The 20,585-nt window shown below is 42.4% G+C and overlaps 1 protein-coding gene across 2 annotated transcripts in view; it reads left to right on the top strand.

Annotated features, from left to right (window-relative positions):
* Positions 1–3,322: 3,322 nt before the first annotated feature.
* The window catches only part of asap3 (ArfGAP with SH3 domain, ankyrin repeat and PH domain 3), a 40,261-nt gene continuing 22,998 nt past the window's right edge, over positions 3,323–20,585 (top strand). For both annotated transcript variants that reach the window (XR_009798439.1, XM_061843884.1), the window contains exons 1-8: positions 3,323–3,670; positions 10,053–10,125; positions 14,829–14,974; positions 16,843–16,917; positions 17,599–17,648; positions 18,346–18,463; positions 19,676–19,761; positions 20,049–20,124. Coding sequence is in view for 1 of the 2 variants with exons in the window: in XM_061843884.1 (XP_061699868.1) it covers positions 3,545–3,670; positions 10,053–10,125; positions 14,829–14,974; positions 16,843–16,917; positions 17,599–17,648; positions 18,346–18,463; positions 19,676–19,761; positions 20,049–20,124 (750 nt within the window). In the remaining variant the exon portion in view is untranslated. The remainder of the gene's footprint in view (positions 3,671–10,052; positions 10,126–14,828; positions 14,975–16,842; positions 16,918–17,598; positions 17,649–18,345; positions 18,464–19,675; positions 19,762–20,048; positions 20,125–20,585) is intronic.

Consider the following 20,585-nt stretch of genomic DNA (forward strand, 5'->3'; position numbering starts at 1 on the left):
AAATGCTTTACCTAAATGAAAGTTTGAAATCAAACAGTTCATACAACTGCACCTAACAAAATGTACAGCGCTGGATGATCGATTAAAATAAAAATGCCAATTACATTAGGTGCAATTTGAACTTTTGAAGGCAAGTTTGCCATCAAAATATATGTATTTTTTGTAATATACCCAGTAGTACATGACTGAAAACTGACGATTTGCACCACACTTCTAGTGGGCTTCGGGAGCGTTCCTGAAAATATGCTGGAAAAATCAACATCTGGAAAATGAGAAATTGCCCATCCCTCATTCGCCAACCCAAGACTCACAAACAGAAGCACAACAAAGGCAGCTGAGAATATTCAGAAGCAATGCAGACTCCTCTTTTGAATTTTAAATGATTGTACACTCACCAAAAAAATGCAACTTCGCATAGGTAACATTTAGCGCGATCGTAACACCTTTATAAATGAACCATGCAACCGATGCAGTAGCCGAGGCTAACGTCGGCTTGTTTTTGTTGCTAAAGCTAGCTTAATTTTGCTAGCACCTGTATTTTGTTGAAGCTAGATACATGTAGGCGGCACAGTTCTGAGGTCCCGGGTTCAATCCCGGACCCGCCTGTGTGGCGTTTGCATTCTGTCTCCTGCCGGTTGACAGCTGGGATAGGCTCCAGCGCTCCCCGCGACCCTTGTGAGGATAAGCGGCTAAGAAAATGGATGGATGGATAAGAGTACTCTGTGACTACACAACTTTGCACTTTCATGCTCACGGCGTTAGTGAGGGATGACTCGGTGAAGTGAGGCTTCATTTAAATCTTGTTCGCAGTTTTCACTCAGCCTTGAATTCAGTAATTCTTTAGGGCGCCACTAGCGGGAGCCCACACACCACTTCCATATCGAACTTTAGAGAATTACTCCCTTTAGCAAATGTAAAAGCACTGCTTCATCTGAAAATGAGGTACTGATTGCGTAATTAGCAGCATATAAAAACACAGATTGTCCCCCGTGATCTCGTTTGTATTCTGATGCTCGGCCGGAGCGGGCCAGTTTGCTGGGTTTCACAAAAAGCTCGAAGCCTTTTGAAAGCTGGAAGGGTGCACAAAAGCGGGGCCTCTTTGCAAGGGGCCGCAAAGAAATTGAAGGGGGTGGGGGTTGTTTTCGGGACGTTGCGGGGCTTGCATGACGTCAGCCCCGGGCAGCCATGATGTATGCAGTTCGCATCATATACAGACTGAAGTATGCGCACAACACATGTAATGGATTCATTCATCAATCATTGTTTGGGCTGAAGCCAATTAGATTTTTAATTCTTTTTATGGATTTAGTGCACTGCATATTTTATTTAATGTATTCATATCACACGATTATGAATGTATGTGGTAAAATAAGTGCTGACTAGCCTCATCCAAAACTATGTGCATTACAATATTTTGTAAAGGTGTTTACGAGTATGAAAAGCAGTTCACGAGTGTTTTGCGAGGTTCACTCAGATTTAAAATATGTATATATCTATGCAATATGCAGTGATTGCTGTACAAAAAGCAGGCAAATGCCGAAGAGGTTCTGCTGAATGTTTTTGGCCTCACAGTCAGTGAGTGTTTATGATAAATAGAGTGAGAGTGTTTTGCACATCATAATAAAGCACGTGGGCGTCACGGGGCAAGTTCGCGGTGGCCCACACATTAGGCGATGTGTAAACAAACACAATGGCGCACATGCGCTGGCCTTCATCGCCAAATGAAGGACAAGCGGCACAAGAAGGAGTTTGTCCATTCATGTCAGCAACAGAGCGCCAGTGTCATTTTTTTTTTCCTCCTCTTGTTGGGTCAGGCTCCCAATCCTAGTGTGTGTCGAAAGGTTCTCGCAAATAAGTGAAACTTTCCCCGCTCACTTCATTGTGGTTTCTTGGCACCGATGTTACAAGATGGAGATGTTGATTGTACTTGTGGTGTGGCAAAATGACACATTTGTTGTTTTATGGTTAAAAAAAAAAAAAACAGACAAACAAAAAAGTGAAGGTGATGAGTTTAATACAGCCACCCATCTGCACAATGTTGAGTATCGGTGCCCCCCCCCCCCTCCTCCCCAGGAGAAACGTAGTGTTTGAATAGAGCATAGCATGCAGGTGCTATGTTCGCTACACCTCTCCACTACTTTCCTCTTTTAGTTTTTTTTTTTTCATTTCATCGCATCAGATTATCACTTGAGAAGCATCATAAGGCGATGACCGAGGGCAAATACACGAGCAGCATCCTTGAATATAATTATAAGGATGCGTTGTAAATTAAATAAAGCATATTCCTAGGGGTTAGTCCTGAAGATCAACATAACCGAAGAATGCAGCCTGTGATTTAGGGTCCTCAGCAAGGTTAGTCAGATATTAAAACTGCTTTTCAGTTTTACAAAATTCACTTATACGACGCTGCAAACTACAACTTTGTTTACATTAGAATACGTGAACTGTGAACATGTGTCGATCAAGGTTATGATAAAATGAAAATAAAAAGACATTTTGGTTTGCCAAATTAACCATAATTAAAGGCAATATTTCCTTAGTTTTCGTCTTTGTCATTTCATTTTATACACGAGCTTTCGGGGTACATAATTAATGGATATGGAAGGAAGGTCTAAAAGTTACTTGGGAATTGTAGTTCACCATGTGTCACCGGGCATGACGTCATCAGCATGCGCCGTCGTATTGACTGCCCGCCAGCCCGACTGAAAAATAAGATGTTTTCTTTTTAATTTGGGTTTTAGAGATCGTAGGTCACATTAATGCTATTAAATGGTTTTGAAGTGATTCGATCAGTCATTTTTTTTAACATTACAACAGAGCTATGTAACCTTAAATACTGCCCTCTCTCCAGTTTTTCCACAATTTTCAGGTGCACTGAAACCAACACAGCCGTGTTGCTCCTACTACCAGAAAAAAAAAACATTCAGTATATTTTTATATATTTTTTGCTTTGCTTCTTCACCAGTTAGCATGCCCGGTTAGCAGCTAACACAGCTAATCCACGCAACATTAGCATGGATTTGTAATCCCGCTACATGAGTAATATTTGGGTAAAATCAGTATTGACAAATTTCTTTCATCTACCAAATGCAGATTTTTATAGAAGCCTTGCGTCATATGAGGTGTTCCGTACTTAATATTTTGTCCCGTGCTTAGCGTCCACCCGGGTTACCACGGAAACCACACAGTCGCGTTCAATGGCGTCCGTTTAGAGATGAGAGGTGAGAAATGGCCTCGTAAATCTGGAGCGCCACAAAAACATTCCCACGTGACGATCGCGCGCTCCCCCCCCCCCCCCCCCCCCCCGGTCCTCCTGGTCCTCCTCTTCCTCGTCTTTTCTGTCAGTGTGGCGCACAATAGCGTCAGAGTCGCACGCACTTCTCAAAAACTCCCAGCTCGATTAGTTTGTTTTGGGACACTTTTGACTCGCCGGCTTCCGATGGGAATCTGTTGCCTGCGCCCAAGCTTTGCGTCGTTCCCCACAAGGCGGTGATTTGATAATTTGCATAGTTTTTTGGTTCGGGGAAAAACTTCGGAGGCAAACATGCCGGAGAGAATCAGCATTTCGGACTTCGTGGTTCTGACCAATGAGGATCTGTCGTCGCCGGCCACGTCCACCTTCCAGGCCAAAATGAGCGACTGCAGGAGCACCGTGTCCGCCGTGGAGGAGGTGAGAGACCCCGGGACGGGGAGAGCCCGAGAGGCGGTGTTTTACCTGCGACGTGCGCGGTGTTCGACTTCCGTGCAGCGTTTACCTTTAGACTGCCTGACTGCATGCGCCACATTGGGCGGATTTATGAGGCTTATTTGGGTTGAAAATCAAGTTGTCAAACTCACACCCTTAAATGTAACGGACTGTACATGGCAGTAGATTTATTTTTCAAGAGAAGGCAGGTGTAATTTTATTTTTTGAACACCCTCGCAAGGGGTCTACACAAACATGCGTCAACAGTTACAGTAATTGTTTACAAAAGCCTATACACAGTATTTACTAGTCAGAGTCCTTGAAATGGATTTCAGGTTTTACCAACAAGAATGTGAGGTTCTGAGATGGTTGAAGTTGTTTACAGTGTCCACAAAACCTGCATGTGAGTTTCATTGAAAACTGTTTACAAGACGGTCTTTGGGGAGCTGAAATGAATTTCAATTCTTGAAAACAAAAATCTCAAGTTCACTGATGACTTCATTGTCTTACATTTTTATATAATTAGTCTGCTAAGCTCAATTACGAGACTAAATATGGAACTAAAACATTGATTGTCGAGGTGTTGACTTCAATTCACCGACATTACTGTTTATGACAGTTATTGTAATTGAAAAGGTATTTATTTAGGGCCTGTGAGGACTTCAAATGTTCTCTGACCCTTACAAACAACAATGCAAAGTTCACAGATGGTTAAATTATCTTTGTTTACAAAACCTACATGTCGGGTTCTTTTAAAACTCCAAAGACCAAAGATTAAAGAATAGAAACGCTCAAGTGATTGATGACTTGAAATGGTCAAGAAGTTAACCGACAACTGTGGATAAGATAATGGATGGATGTTTACAAACGTGCAGTCAGTATGTACAGTTGATGGAAGACGTTAAATTGACTTAAATATTGATGAAAAAATGTACGTTTTGAAGCACTGTATTGAAGATTCAGGATTCTAATGTACAGGTCCCAAACTCAAGGCCCGGGGGCCAGATCCGGCCCACCACACCATTTTATGTGGCCCGCAAGCACAATTCATGTGTGTCAAATTTCATTCTTGCTGTAATCTGTAACAAAATTTTGAATTGTCCTCAGCAAAAAAAAAAAATAGGAGTAACCAAATCTCTTTTTAAACTAACAATAGTTGACCAAACTACTTTTATGGACATCTACTTTCAAAATAATTTAATACTATAATGAAACATTTATGTGGGAACTAAAACTACAACGCGCCTTGTGGCAAAAATTAGTTGGACATCCTGTTCTCATATTTACCAACATAATGTTAATTAAAGACTATATTTTCTTTAATGTTCATCAATAGTCTTCAATTTTTACTGAGATGTTGGGTTCACAGTAGCTTGCGGTACTATTGCTTCGCACATCTGTCTCAAAGTTCCAAGGTTCTTGGTTTGAGTCTCAGCGCCAGCCTTCCGGTTTGGAGGTGGTAGGTTCTCTATGTGCCTTCGAGGGTTTTCTAGGATACTCTAAATTCCTACCCGCATTCCAAAAGGGTGTCAGGTACATTCGAGTGTCTGAACTGTCTGCAAAATGCTGTACTGTACTATAATCGAGGACTAGAAATGGTGTTCAATCTTAATAAACAACTGCGTTTGGTTGATTGACGACAAGGTCACATCTGGTTGAAAACAGCCCACTTTAATTATGCGGTAAAGATCAATTTTACGGTAATTGAGACTCCGCACTGTTTTCGACAACAGTTTAATTGGCCGCTCAAAATTGATGTTCCGAAAAACATTGAACACCATCAAATACGAAATAAACTTCAATGTTTACCGACAATTACAGGATGTTGGGTTAATTGAAGACAAGAAAATTCAACTCTCCATTGTCTTTGATGGTCTAGTAGTAGTAATTCAGGTCTCAAAATCTCAAATACTCTTTGTGTTTACAAAAATTGTTGTTGTTGTGGCCAAATTATATATTTTAACAATATTGAGAAGTTAAAATGGTCAATATTTGCGCAAAGACGTATGCGATATTCATTGACCAGTAAAACAACTTCAGGTATGTTGGGTTGATCGAGGCTGTACATTTTTTTACAAAAAGATGACTTCACTGGTTTTTCATGTTACAAAACGCATTACTGCATGATAATTGAATCTAAATTGCCATTTCTTTAGTACAAACTAGTACAGTGATCGGCAGGTGATCCTGCTTTTGCAGAAATACGATGGATAGATTGATATAAACTATGAATCCCCCATTTTAGTTGTAAGCCCCCCCGCCCGTGTATGTTACCGTAAACGCTGTTCTTCCGAAGCCGCTCGGGTGACGGAAGAGACGAGAAGTGCTGCTGTGAACTTTGCCATAAAGCAAATAATCCACGGCAGTTAGTCCTTCCTGTCCTTTCTTGTATAAAAACAAGGAATCAGCTCTGAAAGTTTTCTCGACGTCATTGCGGCGCTGATGTGTCAGCAGGAACATCGCAGCAGATGTTCACGGCGCACACATGAGCGTGAGGGGAATCTATTTTTCTGCAAAGAGTAGAAGTGTGCAATTTTTATGCCCATAAAAATAGTAGCTCAAGTATACGTACTGTATGGTGAAGGTAGCCTCTTTCATAGAGTGTGTATATTTAGTCCGGCATATGTGAATTCACGGTGATGGACTAGCATGTGGACGTAATTGTGGTTTGCAGGGTTAGGCAACTCCTTCCCGCTTCTCCCTCCCCCATGTACACTCCGCGGCCTGCTTCCTAACCCCAACCTCCTTTTACTACACAATGATGGAAGTTATATGTGCCGACAAATATATCGCACAAAAATTGCCGGTGTCAAGTCAAGTAGCTGCTCTGAAAAGGAGATCTTTTTGGCATTGTTGAAATAGAAAACTGCATATTGCCCAAAACGTGCAGATCACATAGCAATTGATGATGAAATATTATACCTGCTTGTGCACCGGCCCAGACTTTAGCCCACACGTGTCAAACTCAACGCCCGGGGGCCAGATCCGGCCCGCCACATGATTTTATGTGTCCCGCGAAGGCAAATCATGTATATCAACTTCCATGATTTTTGTGATAATATCTAACAAAATTTCACATTGTCAAATCATAAATGATTAAAGTTGAGATATTGCGAGCATTTTGTGTCAGCAAACACGAACGATAGTTGAAAAACCCATGAAGCGAGATTTCTGATTCCAAAACCAGTTCATAAATTTCATGTGTAAATATGAGGCGAAAGATTTTCATGGATTTGTGGTCGTAACGGGCCTCTGAGGGAAATCGTAACTACAATGTGGCCCGCGACAAAAATTAATTTGACACCCCTGCTTTAGCCTCTTTCACACAGAGATCCTGCAAAATTATGACTTTTTGCGCAGAACTCAGCAAAGGCGGAATATTGTCGCATCGACTTTCTCACGCCAATTCTTATTACATTGCATCATAAAAATAACCCGACAAGCCTGAATTCATCCAGAAGGACAGGAAAAATTGCCCTACATGATGGCACACGCTAACGTGCTGTGAATTACAGAACGTCGCGCCCTGATTTTCTCCCCGTGTATTTTCACCAAACATATGAACACAGTACGGTTTGTCGCCTCCGTGTTTATCCTCTGCCACCGCCAGTCTCGTGTCGACACTCCGCTTGAATCGCTTTCCCATTCACTGAGTCGCTCAGCCTTTTAATTATCGGGCGCGCGCTTGGGGGGTGTGGAGGTGAGAGAAGTGGGAGTGAACTGCGAGCGAGGGCGCGTAAACGGCACCCGCTAACAACGCGGCGTCTATGCTAGGTCTGAATTTCTGCCTCATTAACGCCGTTTGCGGCGATGCGTGGCGGCGGCGCTGCGCCTCGTGTCTGCATCAGCGGAAAAGCGAGTCTGTGTGAGGTCGGGTTAACAAGTTTGCTTGTGTTTTGTTTAGAAGAAACAGAAATCCCTTACACACGGGGCGTCTCAGTGGCCGGATTGTCACTATGCTTCGAGTTCTGTCTTAAACAGAGAGGTGGTTACATCACTGATGTGCCACATATTCCATCCATCCCTTTTCTTAGCCGCTTATCCTCACGAGGGTCGCGGGAGGGCTGGAGCCTATCCCAGCTGTCAACGGGCAGGAGGCGGGGTACACCCTGAACTGGTTGCCAGCCAATCGCAGGGCACATAGAGACAAACAGGCGCACTCACAATTACACCTTGGGGCAATTTAGTGTCAAATTAATGTCCCACGTTTTTGGAATGTGGGAGGAATGCCCGGAGAAAACCAAACGCAGGCACGGAGAGAACATGGAAACTCCACACAGGCGGGTCTAGGATCAGAACTGTGAGGGCAACACTTTCCAGCTAAGCTTCCGTGCCGCCTGTTCCAGATATTGATACTACTTAAGAGTTCAGATTCTTTATCAATTCTCATGGGGTGAACACTTGGCAGGTAATATTTGCTTGAACACTTAACACAAGATACAGCGTAGCCAGTAGGCACACATCTCTATTGTATTGTATGTATGTGTGTGTGTGTGTGTGTGTGTGTGTGTGTGTGTGTGTTTTGGGGGGGTGGGAGTAGGAGACTTACTTCTCAAACTATGTCATGTAAACAAAAAGCTTAATGTAATGTAAAAGCCTATGTAAAAACCTACATATACAATATAACAGAAAATCTTTGTCCAGGTCCACTCTTAATGATCCAGAGAAAGTAAATATTTTATTTTTTGATTGTTATTGTTTTTTTTTTGTTTGGTTTTTTTTTTTGCAGTATACTTACTTACTGACTATCGATTTCAAATACTTGGGGTCAACAATCCAGAGCAATGATGAGTGTGGTAAGGAAGTGAAGAAACGGGTCCAAGCGGGGTTGGAACAGTTGGCGGAAGGTGTCTGGTGTTTTATGTGACAAAAGAGACTCCGCTGGGATGAAGGGCAAAGTTTATAAAACAGTGTTGTACGGATTAGAGACGGTGGCACTGAAGAGACAAGCAGAATCATGGACCCGCCTGTGTGGAGTTTGCATGTTCTCCCGGTGCCTGCCTGGGTTTTCTCCGGGCACACCGGTTTCCTCTCACGTCCCAAAAAGATGCAACATTAAGTGGACACTCTAAATTGCCCCTAGGTGTGATTGTGTGTGCGGCTGTGTGTCTCGATGTGCCCTGCGATTGGCTGGCAACCAGTTCAGGGTGTACCCCGCCTCCTGCCCTGTGACAGCTGGGATAGGCTCCAGCACTCCCCGTTACCTTTGTGAGGATAAGCGGCAAAGAAAATGGATGATGGATGGAAGTGCAAGTGTCTAAGGGTGGTAAAATTGTTAAGTCGAAGAGTTTCACCTGCTCCAGTTGGATTTGAAACATATCTTCTGCAATAAACTCACTTTCCCAGCACTGAAAATTTCCCTTTCACACAATCCGCATCCTGGCTCTGATACTAACCCCCCGGAGCCAGAAAAAGGCTCCCCCTGGAGGAGCTGAAGGGACCACCGAGGTTGGACAAAAATGGACATTTTGCGCGTCAAGTTTCCGTCGAGGGCCTCTCGGAACATGACAAACATGCAAGCTGATATTTTGGGACATCCACTAGAAGGTAACCTGAGCTGACTCCTGGGTGTGTTTTCAGTTGTCATTTCAAAAGGAGCGTCCACGTAAAAGAAACTTTAGGCGAGCCAGACCGGTGATGATATGATATCCACGCTGGAATTATTTCAAGTGATGCATGAAGGTAGATGACTGACGTGCTTACTCACCGGTTGTCTTTTGAAGTCACACTTTGGGAATCTTTTCCATTACTGACTGCACGTAGACGCGCACACATCAATACGCACTCATCAAATGAAATCCAAAAAGAATAATATACGCCACACCCACAAAAAATAAACCTTTCGTCCCCCCCCCAACACACACACACACACACACACATCCCAACGACATACATTAATTGGTCACTCTAAATTGCCCCTAGGTGTGATTGTGAATGCGAATGGTTTGCTTCTTTGTGCTCTGCGATTGCCTGGCAACCAGTTCAGGGTGCACCCCGCTTCCTGCCCAAAGTTAGCTGGGATAGGCTCCAGCACTCCTGTGGCTCTTGTGAGGATAAGCGGCTCATATAATGACTGGATATATACTGGCTTTGAAATATTTGCCAGTTGTATTCATTTACTTAACTGCAGATGGAGGTGGCCTTTTGTTTGATCAAACTAATTGTTGGAATAATATGGAACAAATGGCTGAACACAAACGGGGAAGCAAAACACTTTGAAAAACAGCTGAATTCACTGTACAAACCATTTTATTATTTTGGTGAACCTGATGTTGTAGCTGGGAAGCCATTTCAGGCTGCACTTCAAAATGGGTCCCCTCAAGGACCGAAGTCTAACGTTTAATGTCATGTTGTGTTGTTCTTACAGTCATTGGAGACGGATCACCTGACTCTCCAAAAGATGAAGAAGCTGATCAAAGCCATCCATAACTCTGGAATCAGTAAGTGCGCCGTGTTCAAAGTTCGCCGCCTCTTGCCGGCGCTTTCAACGCCGTCACTTTCTCACACGGTGGCCAGACGCCGTCCGCCTGTTTTTGTGTAATTTGTAGATGTTGACAACGCGCGTCATTTCTGCTCAATCAGAAAAGTTCATTTTTGTTCTCAAGTGGCGCAACAAGCTTGAGGTGCAAGAAAGAGGAAATGAAATATGTTGTTATGATGTCATCTTATGAAAGTGTGGCAGATAACCAAGCTCAACACTACTTTACAAACTGTTTATTTTGCTAAATTGTGACCAAACTGTGTGTCACGTTAGTCAGAGTACGACAGAACTTTTAAAAATGGATTACATTCATAAATGGATGAGTAATTCTTAAAAACCGACTTTACAGTATGTTCCTTACGTGTAGTATGTATGGTCATTTTTGTGCAGTTTTACACTTTCACTGTTTGAAGTTTTTCCCCATGATCCTTCAAAGACCAATAGGTGTAAGGTTTTTGTGAAAAAAGAACCTGGTGCCGGCAAATACGGTTTTCTGGACTGTTTTAAGCTTTGGTAAGCTATTGTTGTTAATAAACCATTAATAAATCCTTGTGTCCAGGACGTAAAACAATTTTTTGTGTCATGGGCCACATTCTAGTCCAGGTTTCAGGTTCAGGCCTTTATGATTGTGAAACCATGTAATTGTTTAATCGCCTTCTCATATTATTACATACACACAACAAACGGATGGATAACTAGTTTTAAAATCAGAATTCAAAGAAAATACTTTCTTCAACTATTGATTACGTTACTGTAAAAAAAATGGGTGTGGTAGCAAAAATGCTTGTAATATCCCAAAATAACATCTCCTTTCTCGAACAAATCGGTTTTCTAACTGAATTTTTCAGATTATTATTTTTTTTTTTGCTTCTGTTTTCGAAAGAAAATCAGTACTCGAACACCTGCGACAAAATCCGGAAATAACATAACGCGCGCGGTCCGATCAGCTGACCCACGACGCACTTTGTTATTGTAAATTCAAACGCACCGCGAAAAAACATGGAAATAACACGCACGGCCCGACCGGCTGATCCACGACGCGCGTTGTTATTGTGTATAACGCAGCCTCTGTACGCAGACGTGAGAAATATCGATTCGGTTTTCAAATAAATCCCTTTTCGAACCGCCTTCTGGAACGGATTGTGGTCAAGAACCGAGGTTGTGCTGTACTTATTACATTTGAAAATGTAAAATCTGGGTACCAATTTGAACAAGCATTATGGAAGTTGGTGCACATGATTTGCATTTGCGAGCCACGTAAAATGAGGCGGCAGGCCAGATCCGGCCCCCGGGCCTCAGTTTGACACCGGTTGCCTTAGGTCAGGGGTCACCAACGCAGAGGACCATATAAGGCGCCCGCGAGGTATGTCCTAAAAATACCATAGGCCACAAATTGTTACTATTATTTTTGCTTCAAAATCTGAATCTGACTTGCTTACATGAATTAAATTTTTTAAATACCTGTAATGTCATTTACTACAATAAATTAAAACAAAAATATTTCATGCACGTGAAATGAACTGAGCCTGAAATTTGCCGCAAACAGGTCACGTAGCCCTTCATACAATCAGTGCTCACAAAGTAGCCCTCAACCTCAGAAAGGTAGCTAAGCCCTGCCTTAGGTTATAGGTATCAAACTCAAGGCCCGGGGGCCAGATCTGACATGATTTTATGTGGCCCACGAAGCTAAATCTAGAGTGTCAATTTCCGTGATTCATGTAAAAATCTGTACCAAAATTTCAAATTGTCAAATATCATAAATGATAAAGTTGAGATATAACAAGCATTTTTGTGTTACCAAACGCGAATAGTGGAAAAACACACTACCCTTGATTTCCGATTCCAAAACTAGTTCATAAATTGATGATGTAAATATGATGAGATGATGAAATGTTTTTGTTCCACAGTCATAACGGCCCTCTGAGGGAAACCGGAACAGCAGTGTGGCCTGCGAGAAAAATGAGTTTGATACCGGTTACCTTAGGTGACTGGTGTCAAACTGAAGGCCCGGGGGCCAGATCCGGCCCACCGCATGATTTTATGTGCCCCACGAAGACAAATCACGCGTGTCAACTTCCATGATTTTTGTTCAAAACTGTACCAAAATTTCCAATTGTCACATCATAAATGACGACGTTGTGGTTTTGCAAGCATTTTTGTGTCTCCAAATATCAACAATAGTTGTAAAACGCCATTACCCTTGATTTGTGATTCCCAAACTACTTCACACTTTTCATGTGTAAATATGATGAGGTGATTAAATATTTTTCGGGTTTCACGGACATAACGGCCCTCTGAGGGGAAACTATAACTACATTGTGGCCTGCGACAAAAGTGAGTTTGACACACCCTTGAGGTGGTACTTCAAGTCATTACTGCATGTATGGGGGTTGTACTGTGTGAATGTGTTTGCATCCATTAAGGGGCCAATGTGCAAACGGCATGCGATTCTGTTACCAGTTGTGAGGAAGTGTACGTTTGACGTTCCGCTAAACTTCCCATTCCGACCCAGAAGTGAGTGAGTCAGAAATCCGCCGGCCAGAATTTAGGCAAGCATCCAGTAAAAAAAGCCTCGTCGAAGGAGAGGGTTGATCGTAAGCGTCCGCCTTCCAGCATTATGTTTTTGCGCTCTTTAATCACTCCCGAGGAAATCGTACATCAACACTGTGAGTCACGTCGTCCCCCCCGCAACACCCTCTACCGCACTGGCTCAGATGCTCAAAAACAGTCTACTATTCCCTTTCCGGTCCCCGTAAACCTCAAAAGCGTTGGAGTGCCAATTGATGTGAGTGTTTGTCAACAGATTAGATGTAAAAAATGTCTTTATGTGCACACTCTGTGATAGTTTCACATCTGTAGTCTGTTTTCAATCTTTGCACTTAGCTGCCATCCAGCAAGAAAAACATCAGCGCGTCTTTAAAAAATTAAATTATAAACATATGTCAGTTCTTACATATCAAAATATGTCGAGGCTCAATAATTACAGCACATTTATCACCCTCTCTAACTGGCCCTGTTCAATGCAGATGGTGTTTAGGGGTCGGAGGGGGGCTGTCCTTCTCATGCATTTGTGACGCTGCCCACCTCACCTCCCTCTACTTGTAGGGATATAATATGAACGGTTATGAACTATATTGCGTGACTTTTTCTATGTTGGCAAGTACAGTAGGTAATGTAAATTATATATGCACTGCCCTCCAAAAGTATTGGAACAGCAAGGTGGAGTAAAGAAATATTCTTGTATTTTTAGGTATCATGGTATAAAGAATTTATTGGATGGAATTAATGTACCGTAATTCCTGACCTACAGAGCGCACCTGGTTATAAGCCTCCCTCAGTACATTTGTAAAGGAAATACCATTTGGTATATTGACATTGAAACCCACATTGAAACATGAGATATTTACACAGAAAAACGGTACACAGAGAGTTTAACGCTAGCGCTGCTGCGCTAACGCTAGCACCACCGCAGTAACGCTAGCGCCACGCGAACATTAACGCTAGCACCGCGCTAACAGGGCCGGTTAATAAAGAACATACTGGTAAAAATCACTGAGACACGGCAATAACACGGTAGTGCAGCACTAACAGGGCCGGACCGGTAAAAGTCACTTCCTCTGCACATATATTCCAGAGGTCTCACTCTTACCTTTTCCGCTTGCGTGCACCTTTGCAGACATTAGAAAAAAACCTCACAAATTAGCCGCATCACCGCATAAACCGCAGGGTTGAAAGCCTCTGAAAAAAAGTTGCAGCTTAGAGGCCGGAAATTATGGTAGTTGGATTTTTGGTGTTGGTTGGAGGGGCCGTAGGTGCAGAATGGCAGCCGCACTTTCGTAAGACCGGCCCAGGTGAGCTTTGGCTACAAATACCAGGGTGCGACAGTGGAGTAAATGAATAACGTGTCCGACTGTAAAACCTCTGAATTCCTTGAAAAGCGCCTTGTAAGTTGCATGCATTATTATTTACTCTTAATAATAATGGGAACGTCCTCGGAAAGATACCTATCCATACTAAAAAGTGTAGTTTAGTTCATTAAAAGCACATTAAAATAAAAAGCTCTGTTTCTCTCCACATTCTTTTTTTTTTTAATTTACAATTTTTTCCTCGCACACACAGGTGTCAAACTCAAGGCCCGGGGACCAGATCTGGCCTCCCGCGTGGTTTTATGTGGCCCGCGGAGGCAAATCAACTTCCATGATTTTTGTGAAAATCTGGACCAAAATTTGAATTTGTCGTGTATCATAAATGATAATGTTGAGATATTATAAGCGTTTTTGTGTAACCAAATAGGAAGAATGTTTGGAAAAACCCCATCACACTTGATCTCGGGTTCAAAATAAGTGAGTACGTTTCAGGTGTAAATATGATGACTCGATAAAAGATTATGGTTTTCGTCATTCTGATTGAAACCGTAATCACAATGTGGCCCGTGACGAAAATGAGTTTCTTTTTGTTTCATGCAGGTTCCAGTTTACTGTGCAGAATTTGTTGAAAAACAATTCACTATTGTCTCATCAGAAAAACCTTTCACTTTCTGTCTCCACTTTCCTTTATTAAATCCAGGAGTTTTCAGATTTTTTTTTTTTTTTTTAAACGGCGGGACAACTAATGGAACCCACATGCGGTTTTCTTCGAATGACAGCATATTCATTGTTGCAGCTCACATGGAAGCCAAGGAGCAATACACCGAGGTCCTGGAGAAGCTGGGCAACAGCCACCTGAGCCAGGACAACAACGAGGTCTCCACGGGCTTCCTCAACCTGGCCGTGTTCACCCGAGAGGTCACGGCCCTGCTCAAGAATCTGGTGAGGAAAAGCGTAGAAGGAGGAGCGAGCGCTTCCAAACACGACTCCGGTAAAGGGAAGTGAAGGTTAGCTTGACACGTTACAGAAATGAATCATGTCGTAGATAACACGCTGGCAGGAGAGATGAAGGTTGTGGGACATTACAGCTGCATGACAAACAGAGTCATTACTCCTGTGCTCAAAAGAAAGATGAAATGTGTGCGAGCAGAAGTAAGTGAAGCCTCCCACGGATTGTTTCTATGGCCATTTTAATTGAGAGCAGACCTCCGTGAGTAATTCACGGGCGGGAGCACTCAAATCCCCCACACACTGCCGGACTCGCGTGCGTCAGTCAGTCCCTCCAAGAGAAATGAATGGGAAGGTTTCAACAGGTTTTTGTTTGTTTCAACGCATTCTCCTCTTACGTCATCTTGCCGGCTGCTGAAAGACGGTCCCGATACCACACTGGGTTATATAACAGCTTCCTAATTCAAAAGCTTGCCCTCGTTTGTCGGTTTACTGGCACTTCTTTGTCTGCCTGAAAAGTGTATATAGTTCCATCCATTTTCTTAGCCGCTCATCCTCACGAGGGTCGCGGGAGTGCTGGAGCGTATCCCAGCTGTCACCGGGCAGGAGGCGGGGTACACCCTGAACTGGATGCCGGCCAATCGCAGGGCACATACAGAGAAAACATTTGCGCTCACAATCACACCTAGGGGCAATTTAGAGTGTCCAATTAATGTCGCAGGTTTTTGGGATGTGGGAGGAAACCGGAGTGCCCGAAGAAAACCCACGCAGGTACGGGGAGATCATGCAAACTCCACACAGGCGGGTCCGGGATTGAACCCGGGGGGACCTCAGAACTGTGAGCTTTCCAGCTGCGCCACTGTGCCGCCCGTGTATATAGTTATTATTTTTAAATGTGCTGTATTATTATTATTATTATTATTGGTATTATTGAGAATTTATCAAAGTTTCTCCCTGGTTATATTGCGCTTGTGTACCTAATATTTTGGCCGGGGAGTAGGGCTTCAGCTGTGGAATATTTTTATCATCAGTTATTCTAGAAATTATTCCATCAATGAAACAAATAGTTTAAAAACTAAATATGTAAAGTTAGTATTATCGGGGGGGGAGGGGGGGGCACGGTGGTTCAGCTGGTGAAAGGGTTGGCCTCACAGTTCTGAGGTCACGGGTTCAATCCCGGACCCGCCTGTGTGGAGTTTCCATGTTTCCTCCCACATTCCAAAAACATGCAACAGCAATTGGACACTCTAAATTGCCCCTAGGTGCGATGTTATTGTGATGTGCAGCTGTTTGTCTCTAAGTGCCCTGCGATTGGCTGGCAACCAGTTCAGGGTGTACCCTACCTCCTGCTCGTTGACAGCTGGGATAGGCTCCAGCACTCCTGCGACCCTCGTGAGGATAAGCGACTAAAAAAATGAATGGATGGATGAAGTATTATCGGGACTATTTTTGTTTGAATACCAGTTTCCTTTTACGTAGAGTATTTGTCAATCTCAGTTTTCATTTCACCCCACTCTCATCTTTGCTTGTTTGATCCCTTTCTTCTTCTTTTGGAGTTATTATTGGATGGCAAACCGGGATCATCATTACCAAACCGGGCTGAAGTGTGAAGGTCGTCAGAAACAAAAAAATATTAACAAATTTACTGAGGAAGGAATGGAAAGGAAATCAAAAATGCATTCATAGTCTCAAATTTTAAGGGCAAAATGAAACCATTATGGGACTGTCTGGAGCACAGCTTTTTTTTTTTTTTTTTTTTTTCTTGACGAATATGACCTCTAATGACCCAGCTGCCACACAATACACACACCAAGTTGAAAACCTAATATATCGCGCCTGTCTTGCGCTCTGACACGTTCCAGGTGCAGAACCTCAACAACATCATGGCCTTCCCTTTGGAAAATGTGCTGAAATCGGAGCTGCGCGACAGCAGATTGGTGAGTGAAAAGTTCACTTGGTAGTCTCCAAACAAATGGCAAACCTTCGCACATTGAAATGAACTGCAATGGAACGTACAAAATGGATGGATGGATGGATAGATAGATAGATAGATAGATAGATAGATAGATAGATAGATAGATAGATAGATAGATAGATAGATAGATAGATAGATAGATAGATAGATAGATAGATAGATAGATAGATAGATAGATAGATAGATAGATCAAAGTAAAACTATTCGAAAATAAAATAAACTATGAGACAGGTAATTACACATAAAACACACATCTCTGCTACGAGATTGTCTTTATGAAGATAAAATCGTTTTGGCAGAAAGTCTAAATCCAAAATGCAATCTTGACTGCTTTCAGCTATCGTCGCCTATTCATACAGGCATAAAACTGTTTATACCGACAAATGGAAAAAAAACAATGTTCCAAGCAGATATAACCTGCTTATTGTTTGAATGCAAGGGTCGTCCTGGTAACCGACAAGCAAGAGAGTTGCCTCATATTTCTGTAAGCGACTGTCCCTGTGTATTATTACCACAGCAGATGAGCGGTAACTGGCGGGAGCCGGTTTTGCCAGATAGCAGACGGGTTCAGTTTTAGTTGAATTACAGTGAGGCTCTGTACATTATATTATTAAAGATGTACTTTCACTTGTGTTTACCTTAGGAACTGAAGAAGCAGATGGAGAGAAGCTGGAAAGACTACGACTTGAAAATGTAACTACTGTCACACAGCATATGCCTCATTTCCTTAAAGCGGGTTTTCAAAAACATTCCTCACTTAAATATATCCTGTATTGTCCTGACATTGCTATTTTTTTGTACATAAACTGATAATGAAACACTTGAATTAAGAACATATGTGAATTAAAAAAAATAGCCTTTAGCCTCGCTGCCTGAGCTAGCTAGCCCCACAGATATAGTAGTAGGCTAGGTCTGTAGCATGACGTTAGCATTTTGGTTCATAAGCTAACAACAGAATAGCATTATTTTATGTGTAATTTAAGCAACAGAATAGCTTTATTTTATTTATAATCTAAAAAAATGTCTTTTCATTGGAGCAGACGAAAGTGGATCTGTTAATTTTGAAGCATTTTTTAGCAGAGCTTTGTCCTTGAAAAAGATAACAAAATCACACAGTAGCTATTTTCGTGATGAAACAACTACTTTGTTTTTATTGAAATGTCCCCTCCATATTTCTATATTTCTCCTCCTTATGAGGAGATAATAAGGTCTATAATAATATAAATATATTATTATATATTTATATAATATATATTATTATATATTGCAATATATTATAATATATATATATATGTTATATAATAATAATAAGATAATGATAATAAATCAATAATTTAAACTAAAATTGCACTTTATCGATTTTTTGCCATATGTTCCTCATCTACGTTAGAGCCAAACTGGAGAAGGAACGCAGGGAGAAGAGCAGGCAGCTCATTCGGACGGAGGGATCGGATGGAGGGGAGGACATGGAGAGGGAGAGGAGGACCTTCCAGCTGCAGATGTGCGAGGTGAGTTGCCAGCACCAACAACCCTTTGCACATACCTGAAGTGGTCTTGACCCACATCCACATGGGTGGTCTCCCATCCTTTGAAAAAGCTTCCAGAAGGCGCTTCTCACTTGTTTTATTGGGGAAAATATCGGGGGCCCCAGGGGTTCGGTTGGGGGTGGGTGTGGAGGATTCTGGCTCGGTTCCAGTTGGCTGTATTATTGTCATCCATTCAAAAGAAGTTTTTTTTTTTTTTTTTTTTTTTTATGAAGAAGCTGTTTTATGATGCACTGAAAGGCTGGAGGATTTTTTTTTTTTTTTTTTGCAAAATGCACAGTTTGACCTGAGTGGACAAACTTAACGTATCAAATGTGTCAGAATTCACAAAAGTTGGGAAAGGGGTACGAGGCCAATAATTTGACATTTCTTTGTTTAAAATATACCGTAATTTCCGCCCAACAAGCCGTGGCTTTTTTCACACGCTTTCAACCCTGCGGTTTATGCGGTCATGCGGCGCTAGCGTTAGCGCATCTGATCATAAGCTTCGGTACACAGAAAGAGTTAGCGCTAGCGCTAACGTGTACCAAGGCTTATAACCAGGTGTGCTCTGTAGGCCGGTACTATTAATTATAACTGCGGTATATTTCAAAATTTTGTCTATCCTCCTGCTCCTACTGCTAAGTGACAGCATTAGTTGACGTTAGGAGGGGTGTCAAATGGAAAGTGGAATTTCCACCTTTTGCAAGCTGCTCCGCCTGACCGCTGCCGTCTGTGTGCGCGTGTCATCTCTCACAAACACAACACAATGAAGTCATTGTTTCCACACGCTGGTGGGGGGGAGAAAAAAACCATACACCTCTGTGGATTGTGTCGGTCTACCGTTGGATTTACAGATACGACACTTCCTTACTGTGAAACAGACAGATGTGTGGCTATTAATTTTTGGCAGATTCGATTGACTAGCCAGCCGCATCGTTTTATCCATTGATAAACCTGTGGGGAAAAATTGAACAGGGTGGATATTATTTTCATAATTTCCATTTTGTTTAATCTTTGCGCTCTTCTGAAATATAGTTTAATTCGAAGCTCATAAAAATGAAAACAAATGTGTTTTGCATGATCCCTCATGTTTTCTTGAAAGAATTGTACGCAGTCTACAAATTCTGCCATTAAATATGAAAATAGCGCGATTATGAGAAAATGTAAAATTTTTACGTTTTTCTATGTTTCCAGTACCTTTTGAAGATCCAGGAGCTGAAGGTCCGTCAAGGCCCGGATCTCCTCCAGAGCCTCATAAAGTTCTTCCAGGCCCAGCTCAGGTCAGTTATTTTCCCCAGCTTGTGTACTTTCCATTTATGGGAAGCTGGGTGCCACATAAGGTGATCGGGGTGAGGGTGGGAGTCTTTTTTTTTTTGTTTTTTTTGTTCTTCTTGGCATAAAAAAAAAAATGACATTCGTACATTCTTTTTTCTGCTGTCGCTCAACCATTTTGCCAACTGGAACCACACCAGTGGTTTGAAGCGGACTGCTCGAGCGTGTGATGTTGTTTGGACTGAAGCGACACCATGACTCAGCCTTTCTTCCCCCCCCCCCCCCCCACTCTTAGTTTCTTTCAGGACGGGCTGAAAGCTGCAGAAAATCTTGCTCCCTTTGTGGAGAAGCTGGCTTCCTCGGTTCACACGGTAATAAACGGTCGCTTTGTACTCGTCTTTTCTTTTTACCCCCTGAAATGCTAAATAAGAAATCAATTTAGGACTGAAACGCTGGCCAGCACATCACAGCATATCATAGCACGCGGTCGACAGAGGGATCTTGTTAGCCGTACCTGATTGGATGCAAACTCCTATTATTTTTCACCATAACATATGACATCAGTGGGCAATTTTTGCCTTTTTTAAATGTCATACAGTGGTGCCTTGAGATACGAGTGAGCCTTTTTACCGGCGTTTCAAGATGCGAGCAGTTGTGAACTCACGTCGACACACTTTACAAGAGCAAGTTGGCAAATTAATCCAAAAAAGAGGCTTCAAGATGCCACTTCTAGACAACATAAAACTTGAGAAAACTAACATTTATGTGTTTAGACCAGCCCTGCTATAGAAAGAAAGCCCCTGCTAGCTTAATGCTAATGCCAATTAGTATG

This window comes from Syngnathoides biaculeatus, chromosome 15 (assembly GCF_019802595.1).
Source record: "Syngnathoides biaculeatus isolate LvHL_M chromosome 15, ASM1980259v1, whole genome shotgun sequence".
In the NCBI taxonomy this organism is placed as follows: domain Eukaryota; kingdom Metazoa; phylum Chordata; class Actinopteri; order Syngnathiformes; family Syngnathidae; genus Syngnathoides; species Syngnathoides biaculeatus.